Raw genomic sequence first — 26,424 nt, 5'->3', positions numbered from 1 at the left:
AACCATGATAATTGGCTATCCAATATTAAATGGTCAGCCCTGAAAAAAATATATATGTAAAACACAGATTGAATAGGCTGTATTTATATGTTTAGCAATATATTGTATTTTGTAAGCTGTGTATAATATATAATATATCATATTTTGTTAATAAACTAACAAAATATATTAAATATTTTGTTATATATATATATATATGAATATATACACATATAACAAAATTTAAAGAAAAATGAGACCATGCTTTAAAAAAGAGCAAGAGGTTACATGGAAGGATTTTGAGGAAAAAAATAGAAGGGGTAAATAATGCAATTATATTATAATCTCAAAATAACTTTAAAAGAAAATAGGGAAAAGAGAAAATAGAGAGAGAGGGAGAGGGAGAGAGAACCATATCCTCCTGGTGGAACATACTCTCCTATAGATTTCAGTCCAAAGATCATAGTTCCCAATATCAGATCTAGACTGGTGGACAAATTTATGAAGCAAAAAGCAAGACTTTCTCCTATGATCATTCTATGACATGTGTGAAATAGCTTCACTCAATTCCATGTACCTCTATTAGGGCCTTTGGTAACCCGTAAGCCCTACACTTTGCCATAAATAGTAAAACCTAAGAAACAAAGATAACCTGTTTCTGTTTTCTAAATGTGGTGGCACTTCTGTCAATTATGCCACATCCTCAGAATTCACCAAACTTTATTAAGGGATAGTTATGTCAGAAATTGAGCGAATGAATCCTTGATGTGAGTCTACAGTCAGCTAACAGAGCATCTTGACCACAGCTGCTTCAGGGCTTCTAGCTCAGACACCAGGAACTCTTCAGAATTCAGAATAATGAAGAGAAATTTTTGCTATTAACTTCAAGACTTTTGAAGTTTGGTTGTTTGGGACTCATTTTTTAAGAGGAAGATAATGATTGCACAATTTAATTCCTCTGAACTTCAACTTGTTTTAACTTAGTTTAACATGCAAGATAATTTACTCTTTGAAGTCCAGTTTCTTTCTGAGGAATTTTAATGGAAGAGGAGATGTCTTCAAATGTGGACTTTCTCCACATTATAATTTTATTGTTACTGAGATACACTTGTGCATTCCATTATTGGATGTGGCATTTATTTTTTACTGCAAAATCTAAGATAGCTTATGTCAGACAATATGACAGATGTGTTGACATGATAAAAAGATTAAGGCATTATTTTTGAGATTTGGAAATGGAGCAATCTTGGACTTGATATAATTAACAATTTTGATCCATTTTGCAAGCTAAGATACAAGTGTATGGTGAAGGCCCCTTTGGATACTTTGCCTTGGGGTTGAGGATTTAGCTTAGTAGCAGAGCACTTGCCTAGAAAGCACAAGGCCCTGGGTTCGGTCCTCAGCTCTAGAAGGCAGGGGGGAGACAAAAAAAAAAAAAAACCAGAAAACAAATAGAACAAAAAACAAGGTAACTGACGTTGCCTCATGACATTGATAATAATGGTGGTGTGCATCTGGAAACAAGTTTTAACGTCTCAAACTAGAAACTGAGAGAGATTTGGGTCCCACTGCTCTTCCTGAAAGCATACTCCCAGTGACTCCTGAATATTACACTATTGAAGTGAAAACTTCTAGTTCTTTGGAAAGTTGGTTATGTCAAATGATGTTTTGCTGGGGCCCACAGGTGAAAGAATGTCTTGCTAAAGCAGAGACGTGAAAGTCTGTCTTCCTGAAGCAGACACAGGTGAAAGGATGTTTGCATATAGCAAGCAGGCAAAAGGATGCTTGATGAAGGAGTATTAATGTGACCCCACAGACAGCGGGAGACAAGCACCGAGTCTTGGTTTGACATGCTTTGCCTCATTATTCTTTGCTAACAACACTTATTGGTTCACCTTACATGGCATTGTTGAGCTCAACTTGTGATAATACTGCCATTGAGGAAAAACTCGCCCAAGAACTGCATGTGAGGTTCCTGCGGCAGCTTGACACTTCTGCAGCCTCATCTCAGGCTAGTTGGTGAGCCTGTCAGTTTCTTCAGGATTGAACTGCAGCTGCCTGGTGTCTACTTGCTGAAAGGACTGGACTGTAGCTGCTGGTTCGTGCCTGGCATCTGCCTGCTTAGAGGACTCGTCTGCAGCTGCTAAGATGTATTTGGTGTTTGCTACAGGACTGAATTGCTGCCAAAGAATATCAAACTCACCCACAAAGAACTATTGCTGAACATGTCCACTTCCCCCATATCCTAATAACTTTTCTCCTCCACCACCTCTGCTGGGTGGTGGGCTAGAGGAGAGGTTTGAAATTTTATTAAAAGTGGGTTGCAAAAAAAATGTATGCTACATATTATCCAGTGACTCCCTAGGCCCATCCCTTCTTAAAAGATTCACACTACCATCCAGTACTGCCTCTCAGGGGATCAAGTTGCTTACACATGGATCTTGGCTGAGACTCAAGTCACAAAGCAAGCCAAGGTACTGCATTGGTAGATAGCAAGTTACATTTTAGTTTAAAACCACAATTTTCATAATATAGGAATGGTTTTCTACAATGAAATGCAGTGGGGAATGGTATATTGGAGAGGAGAGTCTTATTGTATAAATTGAACACTCATTTAATATGGAGTCAAGTAATTTCATCCCTTACTCACTTCTGTGATATGAGTTGTCCGGTTTGCAGGAAATTTGAATAAAATTTTAGACAGGGAAATGCATAACATATTTGTCACTCCTTCTTCACCTTTGACACTAACTCTGAAAGGAGGTGTGTCACTCTCTTCTGCTGGTGCATGTCTGCATTTGAAAGGAATGAACATACAGCCCAGGACTGATGTAGTTCACTTCCCCACATTCACAGCCTCACACTAGTGCTTAGTTTGCTGAAAGATCCTTCTCCATAAATGAAAGCTATAGACTCTACTATTAATTTCACTTACAATAGGGTATAGGTTGGTCAACAGGCCTTTCAAAAGATCTTTGTTCTTAATTAGCCTGAATTTTCAGGAAGAAAGAAACACAATTGATAGAGGGCACAGTTAGGTACTTTTTGGCTCAAAGAGAGAAAAGAGGACACTTGTCCTTTTTCAAAGCATATTACTTTGTGCAGTAGAAAAGAAAAAAAAGTCACTCATTTGAGTGTTAGAGTCTAAAAATACATTTTCACGAGGAAATACAAATGGTCTCAATTTGAGGTAATAATTACTAGGAATACCCTAAGTGACCGATTAAAATGATGTGGAACTTTTCAGCCGTACTTCAGGGATCTTTACCTCTTTCCTGGAGCCTCGGGACTCTTCTGGCATTGTTAAGCTATAATGGCTACAAGTGATCCATCCCACCTTGTCATGGAATATCTGCTTTTTGTATTTCTATACACGGTTTTTTACACCAAGCTGGCCTCATGCTGCAAACTATCAGTCAAACACTCCTGACCTTAGTGCTCAGAAAGCAAAAGAAAAACCAACTTGTCAGGAAGTAGATTAGGGTTATTCAGACCCCAAAATGGATTCATTTCCTGTCATAATTATGACTACTTGTACCTGAATAAAACAAACAAACAAACAAACAAGTAAAGGAAATGTTTTCCCCTAGTTATGGGGGAGGAGAGCATTTATCATAGATGTGTGGAAGAGCATAGTCAGAGTCAGGGACATCTGGGAGAGTTGAGAGTGAACATGACCCTGAGCCATGTGGGAAGTAGAGGGGGGTAGGAAAGGGAGGGCCAGCATCCAGGAAATCCAGAGAACAAATAACCAAAATGGTTGGTTGAATTACATAAGGAAGAGCAGACTGGCACAGAGTCAGAGTATGACGTGGGGTGGAGTATGCCAGCCAGGAATACCTTGTAACAGGTAGGGCCAGAGGGATGCAGGGAAGATCTGGCTGCTGGTAACTGCTTTGATACATTAAATAGGTACCTCAAGCATTTGTCCAAGGTCTGAAACCTAACAGTAGTGATCTCATAGAATGTGCAAATGAGCAAACCCACTAAACCTGCTAGATCTCCATTTGGGGGAATTTCTCCCAGAGAGAGCATCATGAATAAGATAGTCCTACCTTCAAGTGTTTTGGAAAACATTTTTTCTTTTTTTGGAACCTTTGTGGAGACCTCTTATTTCACCAGATTCCTTAAGGCAAAGCAAGAATCAGTGGGTGGAAATCAGAAGAGGAAATGTGCTGATTTAACTTTATTAATTGCAATTACAACCATTCTGTCACACAATGAGTTGTCTTGGTGACAGTGTGCTGGGTCACCTCACCGGTGCTGATATCCAGATGATTCCCATCAGGCTGAAGACTAATGCCGAATCCTGTGTAAATCTTAAAAACTTAAGACTTTGTGAGCACTTCTTACCACGGAAGAAGACACAGGGCACTTTGCATTCAACTTTTTGAAAGAGAAAAATTTAATATATTTTATCTTATTATACATTTCCCCTAAATTACAAAGTTGACAGCTGCAAATATATTCTGCTACAAAGCTTTCTGTAAGAAACATCTCTATAAGAAAATACATCTCATTAACATTTCCTGTAAATAAATTATCTCAAATAATAACTTTTGAGAGGGTGAATATAAGGGGAATAATGTGAAAACTAGGTGGTAGGTGTCGTTGTTAAGTAGTAAATTCTGACCAAAATGCTTCATTTTCACATCACAAAGCTTAAACCACAGGGTTTGCTCTTGGGTAAATTAGCTTATGAGTTCTCCTCTAGCAAACACATGCAGAGCACAAACCACCATCATCCTGACAAAAATGTGTGTTGGAAGCTGAAACTCTTGTTGGACTGGACTTTGAGATTGTAGATGGGATGTAAGTCAGACACAAAAGTGATGTGTGGTCTATAAGAGCATAAGCAACAGCAGGTTTAGCTTTCCTCCCTCCCTCCCTTCCTTCCTCCCTTCCTTCCTTCTTCACTTCCTTCCTTCCTTCCTTCCTTTCTTCCTGTCTGTCTGCCTTTCTTTCTTTTTCATTTTTTCTTTCTTTTTATTTTTGTCCTTTATGCTCTAGATGTAGTATTCAGAAATGTGTTTAATCAGAACATAGTGAAATGATTTCAGGGAATTTCTACAGATTAGAGATATGTTACTACTTTTTAAATTTGAATAGTTTCAGAAAATAGGAACTATGTCTTTGGCAATGACATACTCCATCGAGAGGTTAGTACACAAACTTCTGATGACATCATCACTCTAAAGCTTAGGGAGGAGATTGCTTCCTCTCATATCACCTGGCTTAAGGGAACCCACCTTGTAAGATCATATTGAGATTATTTTACAGCCTCAAAACCATGAAATATGTTGAGGCTGGGGAGGGCAAGCTGCACTGTACCAAGCTTACCCACATGAGGGCAAATCTCATGGAGAGCTTCAACTTTGCTTCTGGAGCCACTGATGGCAATCATGGCCATCAAGCCTGTGCTTCAGACATGGGACCCTAAAGCCTGGACAAATGACAAGGTCTCACCGACTTCCCTGTTGTGTTCTACATGGTATAGATATCACTCATGTCCCAAGTGTCTGCATCACCCTATTGGTCTCCAGCTGTGCAAGGATAAGTATACTTATCAGTATACCACATGTAGGGTATGTGAAAATGGTGGCAAACAGTGCTCACTCCATTATTCAGTTCTTCTCATGTGTCAGACATCTTTAATGGTTTTGTAATCTGTGAAAATTCTGCCCTGTGCTTATATTGCACTAGACACGATTAATGGCTCCAGCTTGAGTGGACATCATATTGGCAATGTCATTCCTTCATAATGCAGAATCTGCTTTTGTCTTACATATGTCTTTATTAATTCAGGTGAAATTAGGTTTTTGAAACAAATGAGTGGCTTAAGAGACACGTTTACCCTTTTCTAGCCCATTACCTTAACCACTTGGCCATGACTACTGGTTGTTTACCTTTTTCTAATGCCTAAATGATATACCAGTATCTTGAAGTGATTTAAAATACTGACTGCCTTTTCCTCTTGTCTACCAAGGCCTTTATTTGAGAAAAATCAAAGGTGAGTTTTGTGATGTGATTAACCATGCTGAATATTTTCATTCCCTGTTCTTCAGCTTCCCCCGTGTTTTAGAGATTTTCTTATGTCAAGGGAGAGTGAGCGTAATTTATTGAACTACAGCTTTGAGTAGAAATGTGGCTTTAAGTTATTTTTATAGCCATTGCCAATCTGAGGAAATGTCCCCTCCAGCTCAAGCCAGACTCTTGGAAAATCACATGGTATTCGTCAGTAATTTTCATGGTGTGCTTTCTTTTAATAATAGCATTTTCACAAATGTGTACATTATTTACATAGATGAGGCACATAATGGAAACACTGGTAGTGCTTTGGTTGTTACTGACTCTACTTAATTCAGTCCTGCCCTCTTCTGATCCACATTCTTTCCATATTCCTCATTCTTTGGCATTCCAATCTGGGTTTCCCATCATGCCATAATGCATTAAATACACAAATTCACAGTCTGTTAGTGATGACTCTTCCAGTGTTTATCAGATCTTCTGGCACACATGGAGTCTGGCTTTGGAAGAGTAGGTGGCATCTTTCCACACTTTGCAGGACAGGCCCTTTGCACAGTCACACCTCTGGAAGATCTCCAGCCCATGTGAACCCTTCTTGCGCTGTTTGGTACAGACTTCCCCCTGATGGAGCACGGGTTTGCAGATTTTGGTCCAGAAGTGGCGAGCACAACAAAACCCATCAATGCAGTCTGATGACCGCAGGCAGGGGTCTCCTTCATGTCCTACAGAAAACAAGGCCAACCGGTTACAAGGGTTCTTGAGAACAATATGTACTTTACAATCAGAGTCACAGAAAATACTTTCAGTTACATTCTCCTGCATTATACTGTCACTGATGATGAAATGTCTTAGATTTGTATGTTTGTTCTCTCTTTACACTCAAAAGTTTGCCTTTGTCTTTTTCCATTATCTACCATCTGAATATGCAATTCAATGAACAGAATAACTGTGTTCATCTTTAGTTCATCACAGTCTACTTTTTTCCTATTTCTCTCTGTGTGTTTGTGTGTGTGTGTGTGCGTGTGTGTGCGTGTGCATATATGCATGCTTTTTTCTTCTGTGGGAGTATGTGTGTGTGTGTGCAAGTACATGTGTAATCTGAAAGACCAGATTGTATTGGAAATCATCCTCTATCACTGTCCCACCTTAGTGTTTGAGCCAGAATCACTCAAGCAAACCTAGAGCTAACTGGTATGGCTAGGCTTGCTAGCCAACTTTCTCTGGGGGATCTCATGTCTTTCTTCTGAGGCTGGAGTCACAGGTAAATTGCCATGCTCCACCCAGCATTTACAGAGTGAGGAGGATTGGAACTCCTGTCCTCATGATTGCATGGCGAGCACTTTACCCATGGAGTCAACTCCCCAAACTATAGTATTACTTTAGATATTTTTCTGAGTGGGGTGCTTAGAAAATGGAGTGGAAGGTCATAAATATATACTTTCTAGCAATTCTATGAAATCTCTATCATTTTTCAAAATTAAAAATCAATATACTCTATTTAAATGAGTATTTATTGACCATTGGTGAACATTTTAATAATGGATTCATAGAGCCAAAATGAATTATCGCTGATTTCTTTTACTTCTTTATGAGAGAAAAAAAGTAGACAACCATGGAAGGGCAAGTGGTAACCTACCTTTTATATGAGGCATCTTGGAATGTGGTCTTCCTAGATTCTGCCATCCCAGGTCATGGTTAGAATAGTGGCCATGGTTGCGATCTCTATGCCTAGTGCCATCCAGAGCTGGTATATGTGGGGTGAGGATGCTCTCGGTGACTGGGATACAGATGCCTGCAAATAGGGATGTAAACAGATCAGTTTAACTCTATAGCCTGGCATGTTCTTCCTATGTAAGGAAGACTTTCATGTGTCTGTTTCCTAATCTACCTGCTATGTATCTCTATTACTTATTAGAGTACTAACTTATTGATAGAACACTTTGGGTCTGCAGCCAAACTTTCTAGATCTGAATTTTACCTCTTTCAAGATCAAATGATACTATGCAAACAACAACAAAATAGAAATAAAAACAGAATTAATATCATTGAATTGTTGTAAATAGAGGCAAAGAGCTTAGAGTAGTGACATTGTAAAAAATTAAGTCATGTCTGTTTTTTGGGGGGGGGGGGGTTGTTTGGTTGTTTGGTTGTTTTTGTTGTTGTTGTTTTTTAAGTAATCTGGCAAGATACCTGCCCAGGATCAATTTTGTTCATGAACAAAACAATCTCAGTTGGGCTTACACACTTCTCAAGCAGTGCGAGACCTTTCTTCTTCCCTTCAGTTCCTTTGTGGTTCTTACAGCAGGTTTCTGCCTAGAGGCCAGAGTAGGCATGACAATAAGTTGGTTTTTCATGACTATACTTAGGCTTCTAACTGCTTTCTACAATTTCTTAACCATGTGTTATATGTGACTGCCAGTTCACTATTAAGGCTTAATAAATGTCTGCCTATCATTTCATTAGGGTTGAGTGGAGACAAGCTACAGGTGAGAGTCCTTTGTACTTGGAGGGCCAGTCACCCCCCTCACCTAGTAAGGCTGAGCCAGAACATCTTGAATATAATAACTATAACACAAACTCTTATGACCCTAGTCAATGGACTCACAACTGTACTGCCTATCTTGGCATTTGTATGTTTAATAAACAACACATTCAGTGATTTTAGAATGTAACATTTCAATTTTGCAATAGCCTTAATCAATGTAGAACATAGTCTAGAAAGTGGCCAGATGCAAGGAAACCTAAGGTTTGGAAGGTGACTCTGGTCTCTCATAGCACACAAACCAAGATCCAAACCCTCCCAAATATTAAAAGGCTTATAATTCAGGAGCCGGGATAAAAAAGCAGTAAACACCTTTCCATATGGGTTTTTAAGAAAGAGAGGCCTGTTAACGCCTGGTAGCTCTCTTACCATTATTGCAGCGGGTACCAGGGCAACACATCCCATCTCTGTGGCATCGCTTCTTTTTCCTCCGGCAGACCATGCAGGCTGATGATCCTTGGTGGGGACTGTGACAGTATCTTCCAACCTCACATTCCTTATCACTGCTGCAAGGGTAGGCCTGTGGTCAGATGGAACAGCACAGAAAGCAATGGGTGAGGTCTTGGGACACCGAGAAAGCACGGAGGAGCAAACCCGAGTGGAAACTAAGTCATATTCGAAGTGCCTGACTCAAATTCACCATTGCGGGTCATTCTGAACACATGGTTCTCTGGGTGACCCTTAGCTGATGGCTTTGTAAGTATTGGATTTTGATGGTGACAAAGATGAAACTGGCAATAAACTTGAAAGGAAAAAGCACCATGAAATTAACATTGTCCATACATTTTCATTGGCCTATGTTGGAGGTAGGAGTTATAGTTCATACTGATAGGTCCCTGCTGTAAGAATGACAGCGGCTGCCACATTGGTGACTGCTGTATTACCACTAAAGGCCAAACACAAGAGCAGCCTTACCACTCCATTCTTACCTGCTACTGAAGGGACAGTAAAAGGGGCCAATGATTGTTCTGGAAGTTAAAATGTGTTAGCTGCCCAATTAGATAAGAAAAAAACTTCTCACAATCTCTGTCTGTGAAAAGAGAAGGGACAACTCTGCTAGAATAATTTGAGAAACAACTTGATAGGCACACAAAACAATGACATTTCCCCAAACAGAACAAAGGACGTTGCCTTCATCCTGCCTTCCTCTACAGAGCATCAGTGGGCTTTGCATAACCAGAGAGATGCTGGACTTGGGTTCTCCACAGTTTTCACAAAGTCCGAAGAGTCACTGCTCACACAACCTTCTCTCAGGAGCTATGCTATCAGTTTGTTCAGAAAACACTATATTATTATATTTCTCTACCCAGCAGTAAGTCTTTAAAATTATCTAAGATGTGTTTTATAGTAACTCAAAAGATAAAAGTAAAATATGGACTCTGGTTCTATATGTCTTGCCTTTTGGAGTTCTTGGATCATTTGGCATGTATCTATTCAAAGACTGTAATGTCACACAGCACAATTAGATTTAAAGCATTGTATTAGGCCCTCTGCTTTTATTTTTATTTTTGAAACAAGGCCTAATTATGTAGCCTATGTTTGCTGGAACTCACCACATGAACCAAATTGGTCTTGATTCTTAAACTTGTAACAATTCTCCTGCCTCTGTCTTTAACTGGGATTATAAACAAGCATTACCAGGCCAACCATCTTTTGTTCTACTTTATTTTTTCATATATTCAGAGTGATCCACTAAGTTTTAACTACAAATGCAAATCACATTTTTTAAAGCTCTGATTGATCTTTGCTTTGAAGTGTGCATAAATGATATAAAGATGAAACTGGATAAAATGTGTCTCTAAAATAATTTAGTTTGGATACCTTCATTATGAAATCCCACTTGATGTCCTGACACCACACATGGCTTATGACTTTTCTCCTTTTCTCGCTGTTGTTCTCTCTGTCTCTGACTCTCTTTTTCTCTCTGTCTCCCTCTGTCTCTCTGTCTCTCTCTCTGTCCTTCTCCCTCGCCCTCTTTTTCTTTTCTCTCGGCCACATGTTTACCAGGTATGTTTCATCCTCTTCAACTAGAAAGAAGAAGAGATGAAATGTATGTGTGAGCCTGGGGGCAAATAGATTTTGACATCATTACAATGTCTTATTTACCCTTGAAAGAAGAGCACTGGGAACCATTAACTTCACTGTGAGGGCGACTTTCAATGCCTGCACAGTGGCAATGCTCTGCACATACACAAGATGAATTTGCATTCTTTGTCCACTTCATGGTTTCCTAAGTGGACTTTTGAGAATCCAAATGAAGCTGAATTCACAGCAGCCGGCTGTTTTTCAAGAACCCAGCACTGATGAAAACAAACAAGAGTGTCACTTCCCTCCTTGCCACACTCTTTCCCCCTTGAGCAGTTTCCTTCTTCCTATTTAAGCCCATTCATTTTCATTGAAACACAAGTCACATGTTTCTGATTCATTTACATTCATTTCGTCAAATTGTTTTGCAAGAAACATTTGATGTCTTACACATCTTCCCTCCCTCAAAAATAGGACGTGTTTTCCCAACAGAAACAAACATGTACTACCTAAAAACCTCGTGCTTACCACTCAGCAAATTCTCAGTCCATTCTGAATAGAAGTGGCATGAGCTTCCATTCCTACAGAAGAGACTAAATTGGAGAATCAAGCTGATTGCTAAACGTAGGTTATTTATACAGGAAAAATTTCCAAAAGGACACCGTTGTCCTCATCCTCAGTTATTGGAATTTGGAGATAATGGATGTACATGCTGTGAGACAAAAAGTATGGTTCATCTGAACGGCTATTCTAACTGTATAGAAGTTTACAGAGATGGGTCTGGTTAATTTTGGCGTGTGATTTTTTTTTTTTTGATTTGCAAGTTGTTTTGTAATGAAGTTTATGAAAAAATAAAGTGGTATGGACAAAATTGCCGTCTCAAATTGAAAAATGAGATTAAGCTCTCATTTTTATCTAAAACAAACTATATGATTGGACATATAGTTTTATTATGCTCCTGTATATTATTTCCTTTCTTTAAAGTAGAACTAGCACAGGCAAAGGCAGAATGTACTTTTAGCATGAAATGTTACAAACAAACATTGTGTGCTTGGGACTCAGTGTCCATGCAAAAAATTCTAGAAGGAATAGATTGGAAATTTGAAAGTAGAGTTTAATAATTTTAAATACAAACATGGCTTCTCTTAAGCTTATAAAACTTTTGGCTTCAGCAACTCTATAAAGTCTAACATATGAACATGTATGTACTCCATAAATATTTTCAAGAAAGGACACAATAAATTGAATAAATTAGGTTTGAGAGAAGCAAGTGATATTTGGAGACATGCCTTGCCTTAAAAAATTTAGCATACTCAACACAGACTTACTGAGGCATAAAATCTTTTTAGCCTAATCATTATCAAGAAAACAAAACATAAGAAAATAAAGGGCCTGATCCCTATGGTTTGTCATTGACATGTCCCACTTCAGTAACGAATTCAAGACAAGTTATTTTAACACTAAATGAGGGCTTGGCCACTTCCCATTTCATTGATGTTCTTTTCTGTTTGTTTTTCTATGATTAAGTTGTATCATGGTAGGAGAACAAGGAGAGACAGGCAGACAGCGATAGGGCCTACATGAGGCCCTGAAGAAGTGGGCATAGACATGAATGAATGGACTTCTGGTGAGAAAAATTCACATAGATAAAAATTTCACAGGAAAGATCTTTATTTCCCAATTACCTTGGTCTCAAAAGGCTCTTACTTGGTTCTCGTGTGATGATTGCTTCATGGCAAACATAAAGTAAGTTTGAAAGACTTAGCCAAAGTTTTAACTTCACATTAATAACATGCTCACCCAGTACTGTTTTAGAGATTTAAAAGTAAAAGGCTGATATGTATCTTAGGCAATGGTTGACAGCAGGGTCAGTTTATGGCTTTGCTGGTTTGGTTTTTGGAGAAGAGATACTTGTGTGTGAAGACCAGGAACAGTCTGGTGGAAAGCCAATGACCAAGTGTAGAAATTAGAATGAGACCTGTATTCTCCATCTACTAAATCTCCCAGAACTGATTAAAAGTCTCATTTTATCAACATCTATAATCACTCACTATCCAGACTCAGGCATGGTTGTAATCCAAATTAGGGACACCTAATAGGAGGTGATTAGCCATAAATATGAGAGCTGTCCAGAATCAGGTTAAAAAAAAAGGTATTTGTCTTAACTTAACCCCTCATTCTAAAAATAGTTGTTTCTTCTATAAATTGCTAAATTAGTATTCATTATCACCATGCCAGGAGCAGGTGAGGGAGTGAGAGAGAGATAGAGATAGAGATGAGAGAGAGAGAGAGAGAGAGAGAGAGAGAGAGAGAGAGAGAGAGAGAGAGAGAGAGGACATTGGATATAGCTTGCAGTCTATCAGAAATCAACATTTTTTTATAGTATAAAGAGTGTGAAGTCCCTATGTGCCAGGGTGGGTTGATACCCCAGGGGCGTCACCCAGGGGAGGTGTAAAGGACTGTGAGGGGGGACAAGGAGGAGAGAATCTGTAATTGGGATATAAAGTGAAGAATGCAAGAAGGAAGGAAGGAAGGAAGGAAGGAAGGAAGGAAGGAAGGAAGGAAGACAAAAGAATGCAAGTTCATTTCCACTGTGCTAGCTTAGAATCGTTATTTACAGTTTTTGCAATGAAATGAGGAAGAGACATGAAGTAACTTTTCGAAATACATAATGTAATCAGTGGCACAGGATTTTGAGTATACTGAGCAAGGTTGTTCACTGGTGACCTCTGTGCTGAATCCACAGTTTAGAAAAGTAAAGTTTGCCCAGATCTTTCTAATGCCAACAGCCTGTCCTGGCATAGTCGTGTAAGGACAAAAACCTGGCCGGAAACCCAGACAAAGGTATGACAAGGATTGCAACTCTTGACAACAGTTTTAACTGAGTGTCAATCAGAATTAGGAGCAGAAGCCTGCCATGCAGATAATGACAAGTAGAATTCTGAGGATTCAAGCAGAATGAAATGCAGCCATTTCATCAGTTCCCTAGGATCATAAGGAATATTCCTTGAGGTTTCACTACAACACTAACCAATAAATAGACCCTTTGGACACATCCAAACCTTCCACATTCTCAAAAGAATGATATTTTTTCCTCTTTGATGATGGGGGTGGGGAGAGAAAGAGACAGAAACATCACACATTACTCATGTGGTGGGGCTGGCCACCCATCCAGATTCTTGCAAGATCGACCTACTTTTGTTGTTGTTTTAATCTAGACAATCCATTGTCCCCCTGAGCACTGTTTGTAACAAGCACGGAAGTTGGCTGGAGCCAGGAAAACCTCATCAGCTGGGCAGGCAGAAGACAGCCTGTGGGGCTGAGAGGGGACAAGCCAGCTGTGCAAATGAAAAAAAAAATGGGTTGATAGAGGACTTAACAGTGAACGGCTGGGGACAGGAACATATCTTGGGGCTCTGATGTCAAAGCAGAGCCAGGCTGGCTATCACATTTAGGAAACCACAGCCTTATCCTAACTCCTCAGAGGAGAGATTTAATTTCCCAAGTTTTGACACTCTAGCTGGTAGACTTGTATTTCCTCGAGAACATAAGGCATGCCGCTCCAAAGGCATGCATTTCAAAACTGCACATGAGAATTGCATCATGGGAATGCTGTGTATTCAATACCTCAGTCTGGCTATGTGAGAGTACTCATCATCTTTGTCCACGATGGCAAAGCATCTTTAAGGACGAGGCTGGGAGGAATAAGCTATAGTAAATTTGAGAGAAAAAGTTCATGTTCTCATGGTGTGCAGGATATGAACTCTTTGGTTCCTTAAAACTTGCCTATTGACTCAACAATTACTATGTCTTTGTGGACTGATTATGAATTATTTCCCAGGTACTCTTAAGAGCTAGATTTGTGAAATGCAAGTGTTTTGCTGACACTCTAAGGATGTTTTTGACAAAAATGTGCATACCTTTTCACATTTAACATCTGTGTAAACATGGTTGTTTGGTTAATATGATGCTTAATGGTAAATATTTTGTAACATTGACTTTACAGTAATTTAATATGGCAAAATAAATATAAAATCATTTTCATCATGAAATTGATTTTGGTGAATTTTTCCATGAATATTTCTATTTCAATTAAATTCTGTGGATTACATTGAGTCAAAGTTTGAAATGCCAAAGTCATTATCACAACATTTAATGTTTCGCTTCCAGATTTTTCATGATTTTACTTAAGAATTGTGGATAAGGGCCAGGAAGATGTCTCAGCCTATGAAGGTGCTGGCCACCAAGACTGATAACCTGGACTCCACTCCTAATGGTAAAAGAGCACAGACTCCCTCAACGTGTCCTCTGACCTCCACATATACATATAAATATGGCACATATATACCCAGTTCCACAAATAGTGAATAAATAAATAAATAAATAAATAAATAATAAATATTTTTACAAAATCAATGATAACATAAAGAATATAAGATTTGAAGACAGAGTATTAAAATTCAGACCAAAACTTTAAGCAGGCGCTTTAGGTCTATAATCCTAGCAGTAAGGAGGCAAGACAAGAGGATTCCAAATTCAAGAACAACCTTGACTAAACAATAAATTCAAAGCCAGTGTCTGGACTATGAGATCCTATAGCATGTGTGCTCTCACCACCCCCCACAGACACACCCACAAATACATGATGTAAAAATGTTCAAGAATTTTGCCTATATTTTCATCTATAAGGCATTAAAAGGTCATCAACTCAGATGTAACCTTAGGCAACTTCAGAAAGAAAGTTCATGGATATTAAGATATGGAAGCTAATGTGACTAAAATAATTTGTGCTTCTGACATTACTAGGAGACACAGTCTCACAGCAAATCCTCTCACCCTCTGGCTTTTACATTCTCTTCTGCCACTCTTCCTCAATGTTCCTTGAGCAGTGGGTTCAGGAGTTGTTTTGTAGGTATGTATTCTTATCAGCACTGGGCCACACGACTATGTGTTTTGGTTGGTAGTAGGTTTCTGTAATGCCCTCCATCTATTATAAAAAAAGAAAAGTTTTCATGGCGAGGATGAAGACTACACTTCTATCTGAGGATTTGGAGCTGCACTCACAAAGTCTCACCAATTTGACTACCTAAATATGAGCTGGATAAGGACAATAAACTTGCCAAAGGAGAAAGGGGAAAGACCATGAAGTTTCAACCTTACACAGGGTAACCACAGGCAACTCAGGAATGCTCAGAGTAGAAGAAATAGTCTTTCCCAACTAAATACTTAATACCAACTGATCACACCGGAAAGCATGCAGTGTACAGGAGCATAATCCAGACTGAGTATGTTATATTTATGGACATATATGCATATACATTTACACATATGCACATAACAGTAATAAAAGTAATAAAACAATAAAAGGAGGTCACGAATTTGAAAGAAAGGAAGGGTAAAAGGAGATATTTGGAAGGAGGAGAGGACATAGAGAAATGATGTAATTATCATCACAATAAGAAGAGAAAAAAATGAAAAACAATTAACCAACAACACAACAGCCATGGAATCAACGTGTCTGAATCTGTGGGGCAGTGGTGGCGCGCGCCTTTAATCCCAGCTCTTGGGAGGCAGAGGCAGGCGGATTTCTGAGTTGGAGGCCAGCCTGGCCTAAGAGTGAGTTCCAGAACAGCCAAGGCTACACAGAGAAACCCTGTCTCGAAAAAAAAAAAGCTGAATTTAATCTACATTAAATTTAGCTTCCTAAGAAGAATAGAAAATAACTTGTGTATGTGTGTGAAGTTCAGAGGACAAGTTTATGGAGTTTTAATCTCCATCCACCTTTACATATTCAAGGGGCTGAACTCAGCTTCTCATGTTTACATACCAAATGCCTTTACCTGATGAGACATCTCACTATGTCCTCAGCTTTTGCCTGTTGAACGATAAAAATCAATGGAAGTCTCCAAAATTCAATTCAAAATTATATTATTTATTATTAGATAATATTTTGCCTAAAAATCATTGAACTTGTACATAATGAGTCTTGTGGCCTAATTAACTCATTTTCTTTTGCTTCTTCATCAGCCCTCATTTTTATTAATATTGCTTTCCCAATCATATTCTACTCAACTTCTAGTATGATTTTCTAAAACACTATGATTCCAATTTAGCAAGCAATTTCATGAGTAAATTCCTTCTCCTAAGAATATGACATTAGTGTATGTCATGTTGTATTTCATTGTACACCTTTGTTAACTATTATAGGCTCTTTATACCCAGATTAATTTTCCTCTTGTCCTCAGTTCTGCAACATAAAGGCTCAAATCTAGACTTGGGATGGGAGAAAATGCATGCCTTACTCATTACAAGTATATAGGTGATCTTTCATTGGCCCATTTTGTTAGTGTTCAAACAAGATTACAACTTCAACTTCTTCAAAACTGTTCACAACCATTGATGGAAGTAACTTGTACAAGTGAATTAAATCTCCACATATAAGTGTGGTACAGCCATGGACATGAATAAGTAAAATTCAAAATTATGTTTTTATTTACATCTTTCCAAACAGGTACAGACTTTTTTGATATTATTCCCACCCTAGTAAAGTATAACAATTGTTACAGAGAGCTTTGTAACAACCATTATAAGTAACCTAGAATTACTTAAAAATAAGCATGCAAAAAATTATTCATTTTATGAATAAACATTACTTCATTTAAAAAAATAACTTGTGCTGTTTATTCCATTACACATGTTTATTTTAAAGAAAAGACATGAAATTGAGTTTTGATACAAAAGTTAAAAGGCAAGGGAATACCTGTTAGTGTTTCCTGGGTTAAAAATTAAGAAGGATAGATTTCTTTTATTAGCCAGAAATGTAGTAGTTCCCCCCAGTTAATTCAGCAAGTCCTACCAAGTCCCAAGAGGAAAAAAGTTAATTTTATACAAGAAAGGGTAGGTAATCTCTGGCTGTGTATGCCCCACCCTGTCCTTTTCCTAAAATTACTTTTATATTTGAGATTATAATAAAATTATATCATTTCCCCTCCCCTCCCTCCAGCACCCTGAATATAACTCTCCCTGCTCTCCTTCAAATCCAGGCTTCCTTTGTCATCAATGATTATTACAGGGATATATGTACGTGTATATACATATATCCTAAATACAGCCTGCTCAGTCTGAATAGAGTTACTCATATGTTTTCAGGGTTGACCAGTTGGTGTTGGATAATGAATTGGTGTGCTCTTCCTGGGGAAGGTTACTCTCCACCTCCAACATTTCTTAGCTGCCTGTTGTGCTTTTAAACATAAGGGAGATTCTAAGCTTTCCTGAACATGCTTTCAAGCCCATGTTCTTAATTGTGGCTTACATCACCCATCATAGGGTGAATGGGAGAGCTAACTTTTCCATCTGGTCAGAACTTTTGGGAACCTAAGTAAGGGATGTGGTTTACCTGGATCTTTACTATTTCTATGTTTGTCATCCTTACTCCCCTTATTATGATTGGCCATTCGACCTCCTTTAAAATATAGAGTGAAACTGCACCTATCTGTGGCCATAAGCAGTGTTTCAGCATTTGCGCTAGTGATAAGAGTCCTGTGGATTTGGTGGTTTTATGGTCAAGTCCTTTGAAACCCGGTAACTGACTGGGTATAATTATCTAAACTTAAACAGAGGAATAAAATGCTCAACTTTATGTTTTCTTCATAATTTAGGGTTGATCTCAATAATTTAAAAAAAAATCTCATCACAGTCTTAGAAATTTACCCAATTTCATGTCTTTAGAAATATACGATGGTAAGGCAGATTTTATAATTGTACTACTTGAGTTACACCTCCAGATGAATTTGTTATGTGGCTCTAGGATTGGTGAGTGAGTTTCATTAGTCCCTTGATAAAATGGACATATGTTCTTTCCTCTAGCTGTGCTTACTTGCTTATTTCATCATAAACATTCCATAGATTCTCTTTAAGAATACTTACTCACAGACTTCCCCCTTACACATTCTATTTACATAAGATTGGATGTGATCCAGCAATCTGTCTTTTCATAAATTCTGCTCTGGTAAACACACAATATGGGAATATAAGGAGGCATGGTTTTGGAGATGTTGCTAAGATCAAAGATGTTTCCTTTGCAAGTATCACACAGATGATGGTAAACTAGACAAGTTGTGGACGCAATACCTTCTCCACACAGACAAGGGTCTAAGTGGAGACTGTGTCCATGGCAACAACAAAATCTAGGGAACCAACCCGTTGGCAACAGCTATTTCCAGAAAGATTCATCTCCATTCCTAGTACTCATCCACTGTGCTTGAGGGAGAACTTGAGAACTTCTAGAGCTCTATGAAGAGTGAAAGAAGAGAAGCACACACGCGCCATGCATTGGGAAGGATGCAGGGTGGACTCAGCTGTCAGCACATCCATTATTGTTGCATCATTCCATACCCTCATGTGGTATACACCTGTGCCCTGTGGCAGCAGGTTACTATGCAGCTTCCTTTGCATTTTATATCCTGAGGGTATCCACAAAACAAATAGCTTTTATCCCCATACAATGTATCAAAGACAAATAAATGTGAGCTCCCATTAGTTTATGTTCGTAAACATGTTCTCAGCTTTCAATTTCTCAATGAAAGATATATTCATATTTACAAGTTGATATTTAGGTAGAAGCAAAAACAAATACTTGCAACTTACTGCTTTAGAAAGACTTTTATGATTATAAAACAGGTCAACATTGATAAATATTTGTTTTCAAAATACAAATACTTGGTAACTTAGATGTCATGTGAGTGGGTGACCAAATGTTTGCAATATTATCATTAATTAAGAAAATGATGGCATAATATTGATGTGGCTGTACATGTAATTATGTCCATGAACATGTGAGTATGTCTAGAAATTGTAGCAAGCTATCTCAGGAAATATATATTTTACACAGGAAAAGATAGACAAGGTTATTATTGAGAATAGAAGAAAGAAGAAAATTTGGGTTATGTGTAATCCTTTAAAGATATTTTATAATTTGCACTAGATACATGAATATCTAATTAAAATTAATGTAACTTTTAAAGAGATAGTATTTCAAGATTCAAAACAGTTTTTTATTTACTGTTAAGTTATGCCTTATATTTTTGTTTTAAGAACCATTTTTCTTAATCCAAGGCTGCAAGCAAAGTGTTTTGAGTAAATTAATAAGTTTCACCTTCTTGGAACAATAAGACTATCAATTAAGCATTCAAAAACATATTATCACATGCATACATACCCACAATGCATTCCTCTAACAATTACTCAACTGGGCTAATGTTTGTTATTATCTTGGCTGATTTCACTTGTTCTAGAGAAGTCAAATGGCAGCAGCTCTCTCCTCTTATTGAATTCTCCTTCATTTCCTCCGGGAGTAAGGCCAGACTAAGTCAAGTAGCCACTGGCTACATTTTATTCTGATTTTAAGGAAACAGCTGATAAAGTCAGATAAAAATTGAAAGGCTGCTCATTTCTCATCAAAAAGATGAAAAGAAAACCCAGCACAATATCTACCTTAGTGTTCATTCTGCAGCACAAGAGCTTTCTACATCTGCTGAAGAATGCTACTGAGTAAAGATTGCTTGAAAGCTATAAGCTGTTCCTCCTATGAGGGCTTAGAGCGGTGAGTGAGAGTGTTTATCCTGTCAAGTGTGGCAGTGTAGAGAGGCAATCCTTATCAGCAAAAGCTGACCCAATGTCTATACAGAGGGTGACAGCAAGAGCTGTACTCTACAGCTATCATCAGACAGCATGGACTGAGAGACCTTTTATTACACACATTGGACAAGCCTGTGGTCCACAATCACAGGGAAGTCTGGGAAAAATTAATTGAACCAGAACTATGCTATTTCTAGCCAAGGTATAGAGCATGCAGCTACCTTGTTCTATCAAGTCACAGAACAAAAGACTAGAATAAGCCACTTGCCTATTTGAAGACAAAGAAACAGAAGCTATCTCATATGAGAAGAATTTTACCAGCCTCCTTCTTCACAGTTTCAGCCCCGATACCTGCGTTCGTGGTAGCTACAGAACACAGCGTGTTTTCCCCAGTTCGTCCTGTGTAACTTGTTAACCGGGCCTCTGTGTCCTCGACCTGTGGTTTGCTCTCTGCTGTTTGGATTGTCCTGTTGATAAGGCAGCTCAGAACTCACATAGCAATGTACGCACAAGACATGCCAAGTACACTTATATAGTCAACTGAACCATTTCTGAGTTCCAAAATCCAAGACAATGAGGCAGGTTTGAAGCAATTTCAGAGTGTTAGCTTTGCGCTGTGGTAAAAGTCTCCCAGTGGAGGAGTACTTGACTTTCTGACAGATGAAATTTGACAGTGGCCAAGGTCACTCGTTTATTTGAGACATTTTTAAGATGACTGAGTGGAAATGCCTTAGATTGACGAATAGCTTTACTTTTAGTTTCTGATAATAACAGTAATATCACCACATGTTATTTATTAAAATAAAGCACATTTCCAAAAATAAAAAAGAAACAGTATCACGGTATCTTGGTATACATATGGACTTAGTTCTCAGCCTCATACCCCATGAACCAATTTAAATTCTTACTGTATAGAAAACTGAAAAAGGTCACCCACATGGGCCAAGAGATGTCTCCAGAACAATGTGGTATAAAGACATCATCCATTGGGTTAGCATCAATTTCTATCAAACTGTTCTTGCGAAAGCTTAGGAAAGGAAGGAAATTATAAGCCAGATGATGGATGTTTTGATTTTCTTTGTGACCCTAGTGTTCAAATATCAGTCTCAGAAATGTGGTACATCTTACGATGATATACTTAATGTGTTAGTAATCCCAAAGAGAACATACTGAAGACATTGGTCCCTCACACACCACCCGCATCCTAGTGCATCTGCTTTGGTGTGGTGACCCAAGCATTCCCAGTAGAGGAAAGAGGGTCAGAATATTTGTTACCAGATTAAAACAAAAAAAAAATCATGTTTTGGGTTCCAGTCATTTTCCTTCCATTCAGTTGGCTCTTTCTGCCTGTGCAAAGAGTATGCTCTTCTGTACTTTGGCTGCTTCTATTTGTGGGTTCCTGTGCATTTCTAAAGATCCCCAGACATAGTGGCATTGGACTCTTTTCAGCACCTCCGTGTCTGACCTTACATTCTAGCAGGCCTTGCAAATATATGGGGTTTTAAAATGTGAGCACAGGACAGCAGAGGGCAGCTAAGAAAACAAGAGTTCCCCTGGAATTGGGGTGAGTCTGTATTGCCTCAACACATGCAGAATGCCAGTCTTATTCATAGGAGGCTCATGAAAAGGGGTAATGACATTTTTAAACAATGATGCTAGGGTGATGCTAGGGTCATTCTAAAATCTTTCACTAACAAAAAAAAAACAAAAACAAAAACAAACAAAAACAAAAAAAGCAACAACAACAAAAACAAACTCTGCACCTCATGCAAATGTGACCAAAAATATTTAGAATGTGCTACAAAATCTTCCTGGTATTGTTTGATCATTTCAACCAAAGAAGAAGGAAGCTATATTACAATTAAGATTACCAGAAAATTAAAATTTCTTATCTTGGCTTGGTAAAAAAAAAATCTATTTTGTATCTACAACTTTACATTTTGTGTCATGAATTCCAGCTGAACTTGCCTACATGCACATCCTCCAGCCAGCCCCAACCCTTGGAAACTTTTTCCCTCTGCCAAGTCTGCTCTTCTCCACCCTGATTCATTATCAAGGTATTTCTATGTCATCACTCTAAGACTACATCACCTTATTTCACTTTGGGACAGCTTTCCAGGTTGATTAGCCACCACAGGTTAAGATAGAGTTGACATTTCTAGCTCTGATATAGGGCACTTATCTGTATGCGCTAACTCTACCAGGGCACAGAGCATGCCCTGTTGAGTCCTCTGTCTACCTTCTCTATATTCTTGAGTAAGAACATAATATTTGGAATGCATTAGCATCTTTTATCATGTCTTCTCTTGAGTTGATTTTTTTTTGTAACAATGATAGAAAATTTATGGAATTAAATTGACAAAAATACTTATAATCAACCAGGTATGATAATAAGATAAAGCTTAAATAATAATGATGGCTTTGTAAGTATTTTCATATTGGTTTTGAAAGCCAGTCAAACCCTACTAAAGCTGTCATATAAGATGCTGTTTTATGAATAAAGGAAGTTGGATAATGTGACATTTTATGGCTAGGAATTTGGCCACAAGTCTCTCTCCAAGCGACTAACCAGCCCCCACTTGGGTGCTGCCATCAATACCTTACCTTATATTCATCTTCTTTTTCATGTATACATTATCTACAATGAAAAGCAGGGCCCTTCATTTCCAAGTAGCTGTATATTGTCTCTGTCAGAGGAGCAATGATGCCCTGATAGTTATCCACTGCAGGGACTGTCTTTGATCTCTTTCCTAATTGTCCTCTGGAAATGTTTAAGAATTTTTGCTAGGTTGGAACACTCACAATGAATAATTCTTGGATGTGGGAGCTGGTTACTTCCCAATCCTAATGCTTTTTTCCATGGCTTCTTTGCTTCTGCCTCCAAACATTGTCTTTCAATTGTGTGTCACATGTGATAGTTTCCTAGTGAGCTCCTACAAATCGTATTGCGGATTGGTTTGCAGGGAAGAAAGTAACCCATGCTAGCATCTTTAAGCATCTTAATGCTATACAAACTTAGAAAATCTCAGTGGTATTAAGAGACCTAGTGTGTTGAGATACCTTAGTTACAACAACTTAGAAGTCAGTACGAAACAGAAGGACACTCTCCAGGTATTCACTTTTGCAACCACCAAAATCTCCACATAATGACTAGTTATGATAGTAACAAGTTGAGCTAAACAGAATTCTTTACCAAACACATTAAATTAGGTTAATCTTATTTGTGTGTCGGCTTTCAACAAACACATAGTGTTTATAGGTTTTGAACAAAATGCTTTTCAGACGTTGTCTATAATTCTTGTTCATATGCCCTTAACTTCCATAATCATGCCCATATTTATTGGAATTTAAAAAAAATTCACAGAATGTTTCATGTTCTGCTTTTAAATTTAACAATATACAGCAATTTACAAAAGATCATTTTCAGCTTTGTCTGAGTTCATATTTGATAGTTGCACAAAAATACTGTGAGACTGCTGGGCAAAGGGACAAGAAATAAGAACACTGCCTTCTAGGTTTCTTACGCTGGTCTGTTTGGAGAAGGCTGTACACTTGTAAGGATCCTTGCATTCTAGTTGCACAGAATAGACTGAAGTGTGGGATTCTTTTATTCTGTAGGAAGAGGAACAACACAGCTACACCTGGGCACAGCAGGTATCAGACAGGATGGATTACATCTGACTGCAACATTTCCTGGGTTTAACTGTGATCACCAGAACTTCATTCACACAAACAAGTCAAGTTGTTTCCACACTAAGATTAGTTGAAGTGATTTTTTTTTATTATAAAACCCAACACTAGCCAGGCTCCTGTCTGAGAATAGATCAAAAGCATAACAATCTGCTCGTGAACTGCTTTTCATCTGCCCTCACGGAGCACAGCACTATACACAGTGATCAAATGCTGCCTGGGGTCAGAAATAGGATGCATTGAAATGCCAGGAGCAGGCCCTTGAAACAGACTGCTCATCTCAGCAATGAGAACTGGAGCTGTCCTTTCATTACTGACATATCAAAAATCATTACACTTTGCATACTGTGCTTCCAAGAAACATTAGAATGTCTTTCTTATATAGAAGCATTAATAAATATTTACAAACCTGTTTTTAGAAAGTCTGGTCTTGCTTTCTGGAAATTATACTGGGACAAAATGAGACTATTTCAAAACAGGCTCACAGAATGATCATTTCAAGGTGTAATCAGCCTGTTACTTATTATAAAATAATAATTAACATTTAATAGCAACTGTACATAGAGCTTTGTATCTTCAGAGTTAATACCAACAAATTAATTATCTGTCACAAACTACCAACACATGTTTGCAGAACTTCAGGAACTTTAGCATCCATGTATGTCATCTTGTCATGTCTACAGTGGGATCCCTCCAAGGTTAGATATTAAAAAACATTCTTGCATGTACACAGATGGAGTAGCAACGTACCCACATACCACCATCTGGCTGACTCAACTCTGAATCTTCAGTTCAGACTCATTCTAAGGCAGAAAACATGTTTGGAGTGATAGAATGGTATGGTTTTCATTGAAGACAAGTTTAACTGAAAATAATAGAGAAATTGTCTGGGAATTTGGGTGCACAACCTGGGTGTGGTAGCAACAAGGTTTTCCTATTTCGTACTAGAGTTCCATAACTCTATATGTAACCTCAGCCCAGTCACAGATCCTGAAATCCACCATCTAACAGGCCAGTCCTTCTCGTTTTAAGAGATTCTCCAGTCCAGAGCCTTACTTCAGAGACTGCTCATATTTCCATGAGACCTTGACAATAGCAAGTCTTGGATATTTTGCAGATGTGCTTTCCCCAAAATGATTTCACAACTTTCCTGGACATTTTATTGTGTGTGTGCTTTATAGAAGAATAAATAATAATCTCTAGTCTTTATTAAAAATTACAAATGTTGATTATAATCATTTTTCTTTTGTGATTTTCTAACATGTGAAAAACTTTTCTTTCCCAAATGTAGAAGCCCATGAAAGACTTCTTGATCTTAATTTTGATAGTGATGTTTTGTTATCTTTTCAAAATTTGCTTCTGCTAAAGTAATGGCTGAAGTATGTCTGGAGGAAATAATAGGAGAGGTATAATATATTTTATTTATTGCATTTGTTTTTCTCCCTGGGAAGCAAGAAGCAGTTGGAGAATATGGATGCAACAAGACTAGGTTTGCGCTAAAAATTGGTCAAAGACAGGGTCATTATGTGGGGCTTCAAATATATTCTATCCTATACTTTTGTGCTTGCTAGAAATTTTCATCAAAAAACAAAACAAGTTTTGTAAATATAGACAAAAATCTAATATTAACCGAGAAGCAACCAATTCCATACATATCTCACATTACACAATCCCTACACACAGAGTCTGGGCAGTGTCCTAGGAATACAAAATCAGAATTGTCCCTTGGCCTCATCATCTACTTAAGTAGAAGGGAAGGTAACATCTTACAGCCTGTACCAGGTAGAAAGATTTTGGATTTTATACAAGTTTATACTCTGGAAAGTTTACATTCTACTGTGCACAGGTAGCTATGAGTTAGCTGGGGGTAGAAACTGACATTCTAAATTATGCCTAGAGGCCAGGGCCTGTAATCATAGTTATTCTAGATTCTGAGGCAGGAGGATTAGCAATTCAAAACCTGCTTTGGTTACAGACTAAATTCAAGGCCAGCCTGGGAAACTTTATGATCCTATATCTCAAAACAGAGACACAGAGAAATACAGAGAGACAGAGACAAAGGGATAGAGACAGAGAGAAAGAAAAAGAAAAAGACACACACAGAGACTTAAAGAGAAACAGAAAGAGAGAAAGAAGCAGAGAGAGAAGGAGAGAGAGAGACTGTGAGAGAGAGAGAGAGAGAGAGAGAGAGAGAGACAAAGAGAGAGAGAGAGACAAAGAGAGAGACTTGATAGGCTAGCGTGTATTCCTCAATCCTTTTAGATCGAATTCCCAACCAGCTAAAGGGGAAACATACACACTCCTAATCAGTGGGATCCATTGATGATTTTCATAAAATCTTAATGTCAGAAGCAGTAAAGATAATTAAGGGAGAGTTAGTGCCTCCAGAGAGGCCAATAGAACACCGGGAAGAGTCAATATACTGACCTTGTGTAGATTTATAACCCAGGCACTACTGAGACATCCTTAATAATCCTCTCATGGAATGCATAAAAACCCTGTCACTTTGGAGGAGAAAGAGGGAG

At 38.2% G+C, this 26,424-nt stretch overlaps 1 protein-coding gene across 3 annotated transcripts in view; it reads right to left on the bottom strand.

Annotated features, from left to right (window-relative positions):
• Positions 1-4,360: 4,360 nt before the first annotated feature.
• Positions 4,361-26,424, bottom strand: part of Dkk2 (dickkopf WNT signaling pathway inhibitor 2) — a 93,598-nt gene continuing 71,534 nt past the window's right edge. For 2 of the 3 annotated variants that reach the window (XM_031375549.1, XM_031375548.1), the window contains exons 2-4: positions 8,918-9,068; positions 7,643-7,798; positions 4,361-6,728 (exon numbers count right to left, since the gene is read on the bottom strand). In XM_031375549.1, coding sequence (XP_031231409.1) covers positions 6,478-6,728; positions 7,643-7,798; positions 8,918-9,068 — 558 coding nt within the window. In that variant the 3' untranslated portion in view covers positions 4,361-6,477. Of the gene's footprint in view, positions 6,729-7,642; positions 7,799-8,917; positions 9,069-10,369; positions 10,576-20,560; positions 21,241-26,424 lie in introns of those variants that run through there. The other variant, XM_031375550.1, reaches the window with a different exon arrangement.

This window comes from Mastomys coucha, unplaced genomic scaffold (assembly GCF_008632895.1).
Source record: "Mastomys coucha isolate ucsf_1 unplaced genomic scaffold, UCSF_Mcou_1 pScaffold16, whole genome shotgun sequence".
Lineage (NCBI taxonomy): Eukaryota > Metazoa > Chordata > Mammalia > Rodentia > Muridae > Mastomys > Mastomys coucha.
The sequence above is the reverse complement of the archived record's forward strand: the minus strand, read 5'-3'. Positions and strand labels throughout refer to the sequence as shown.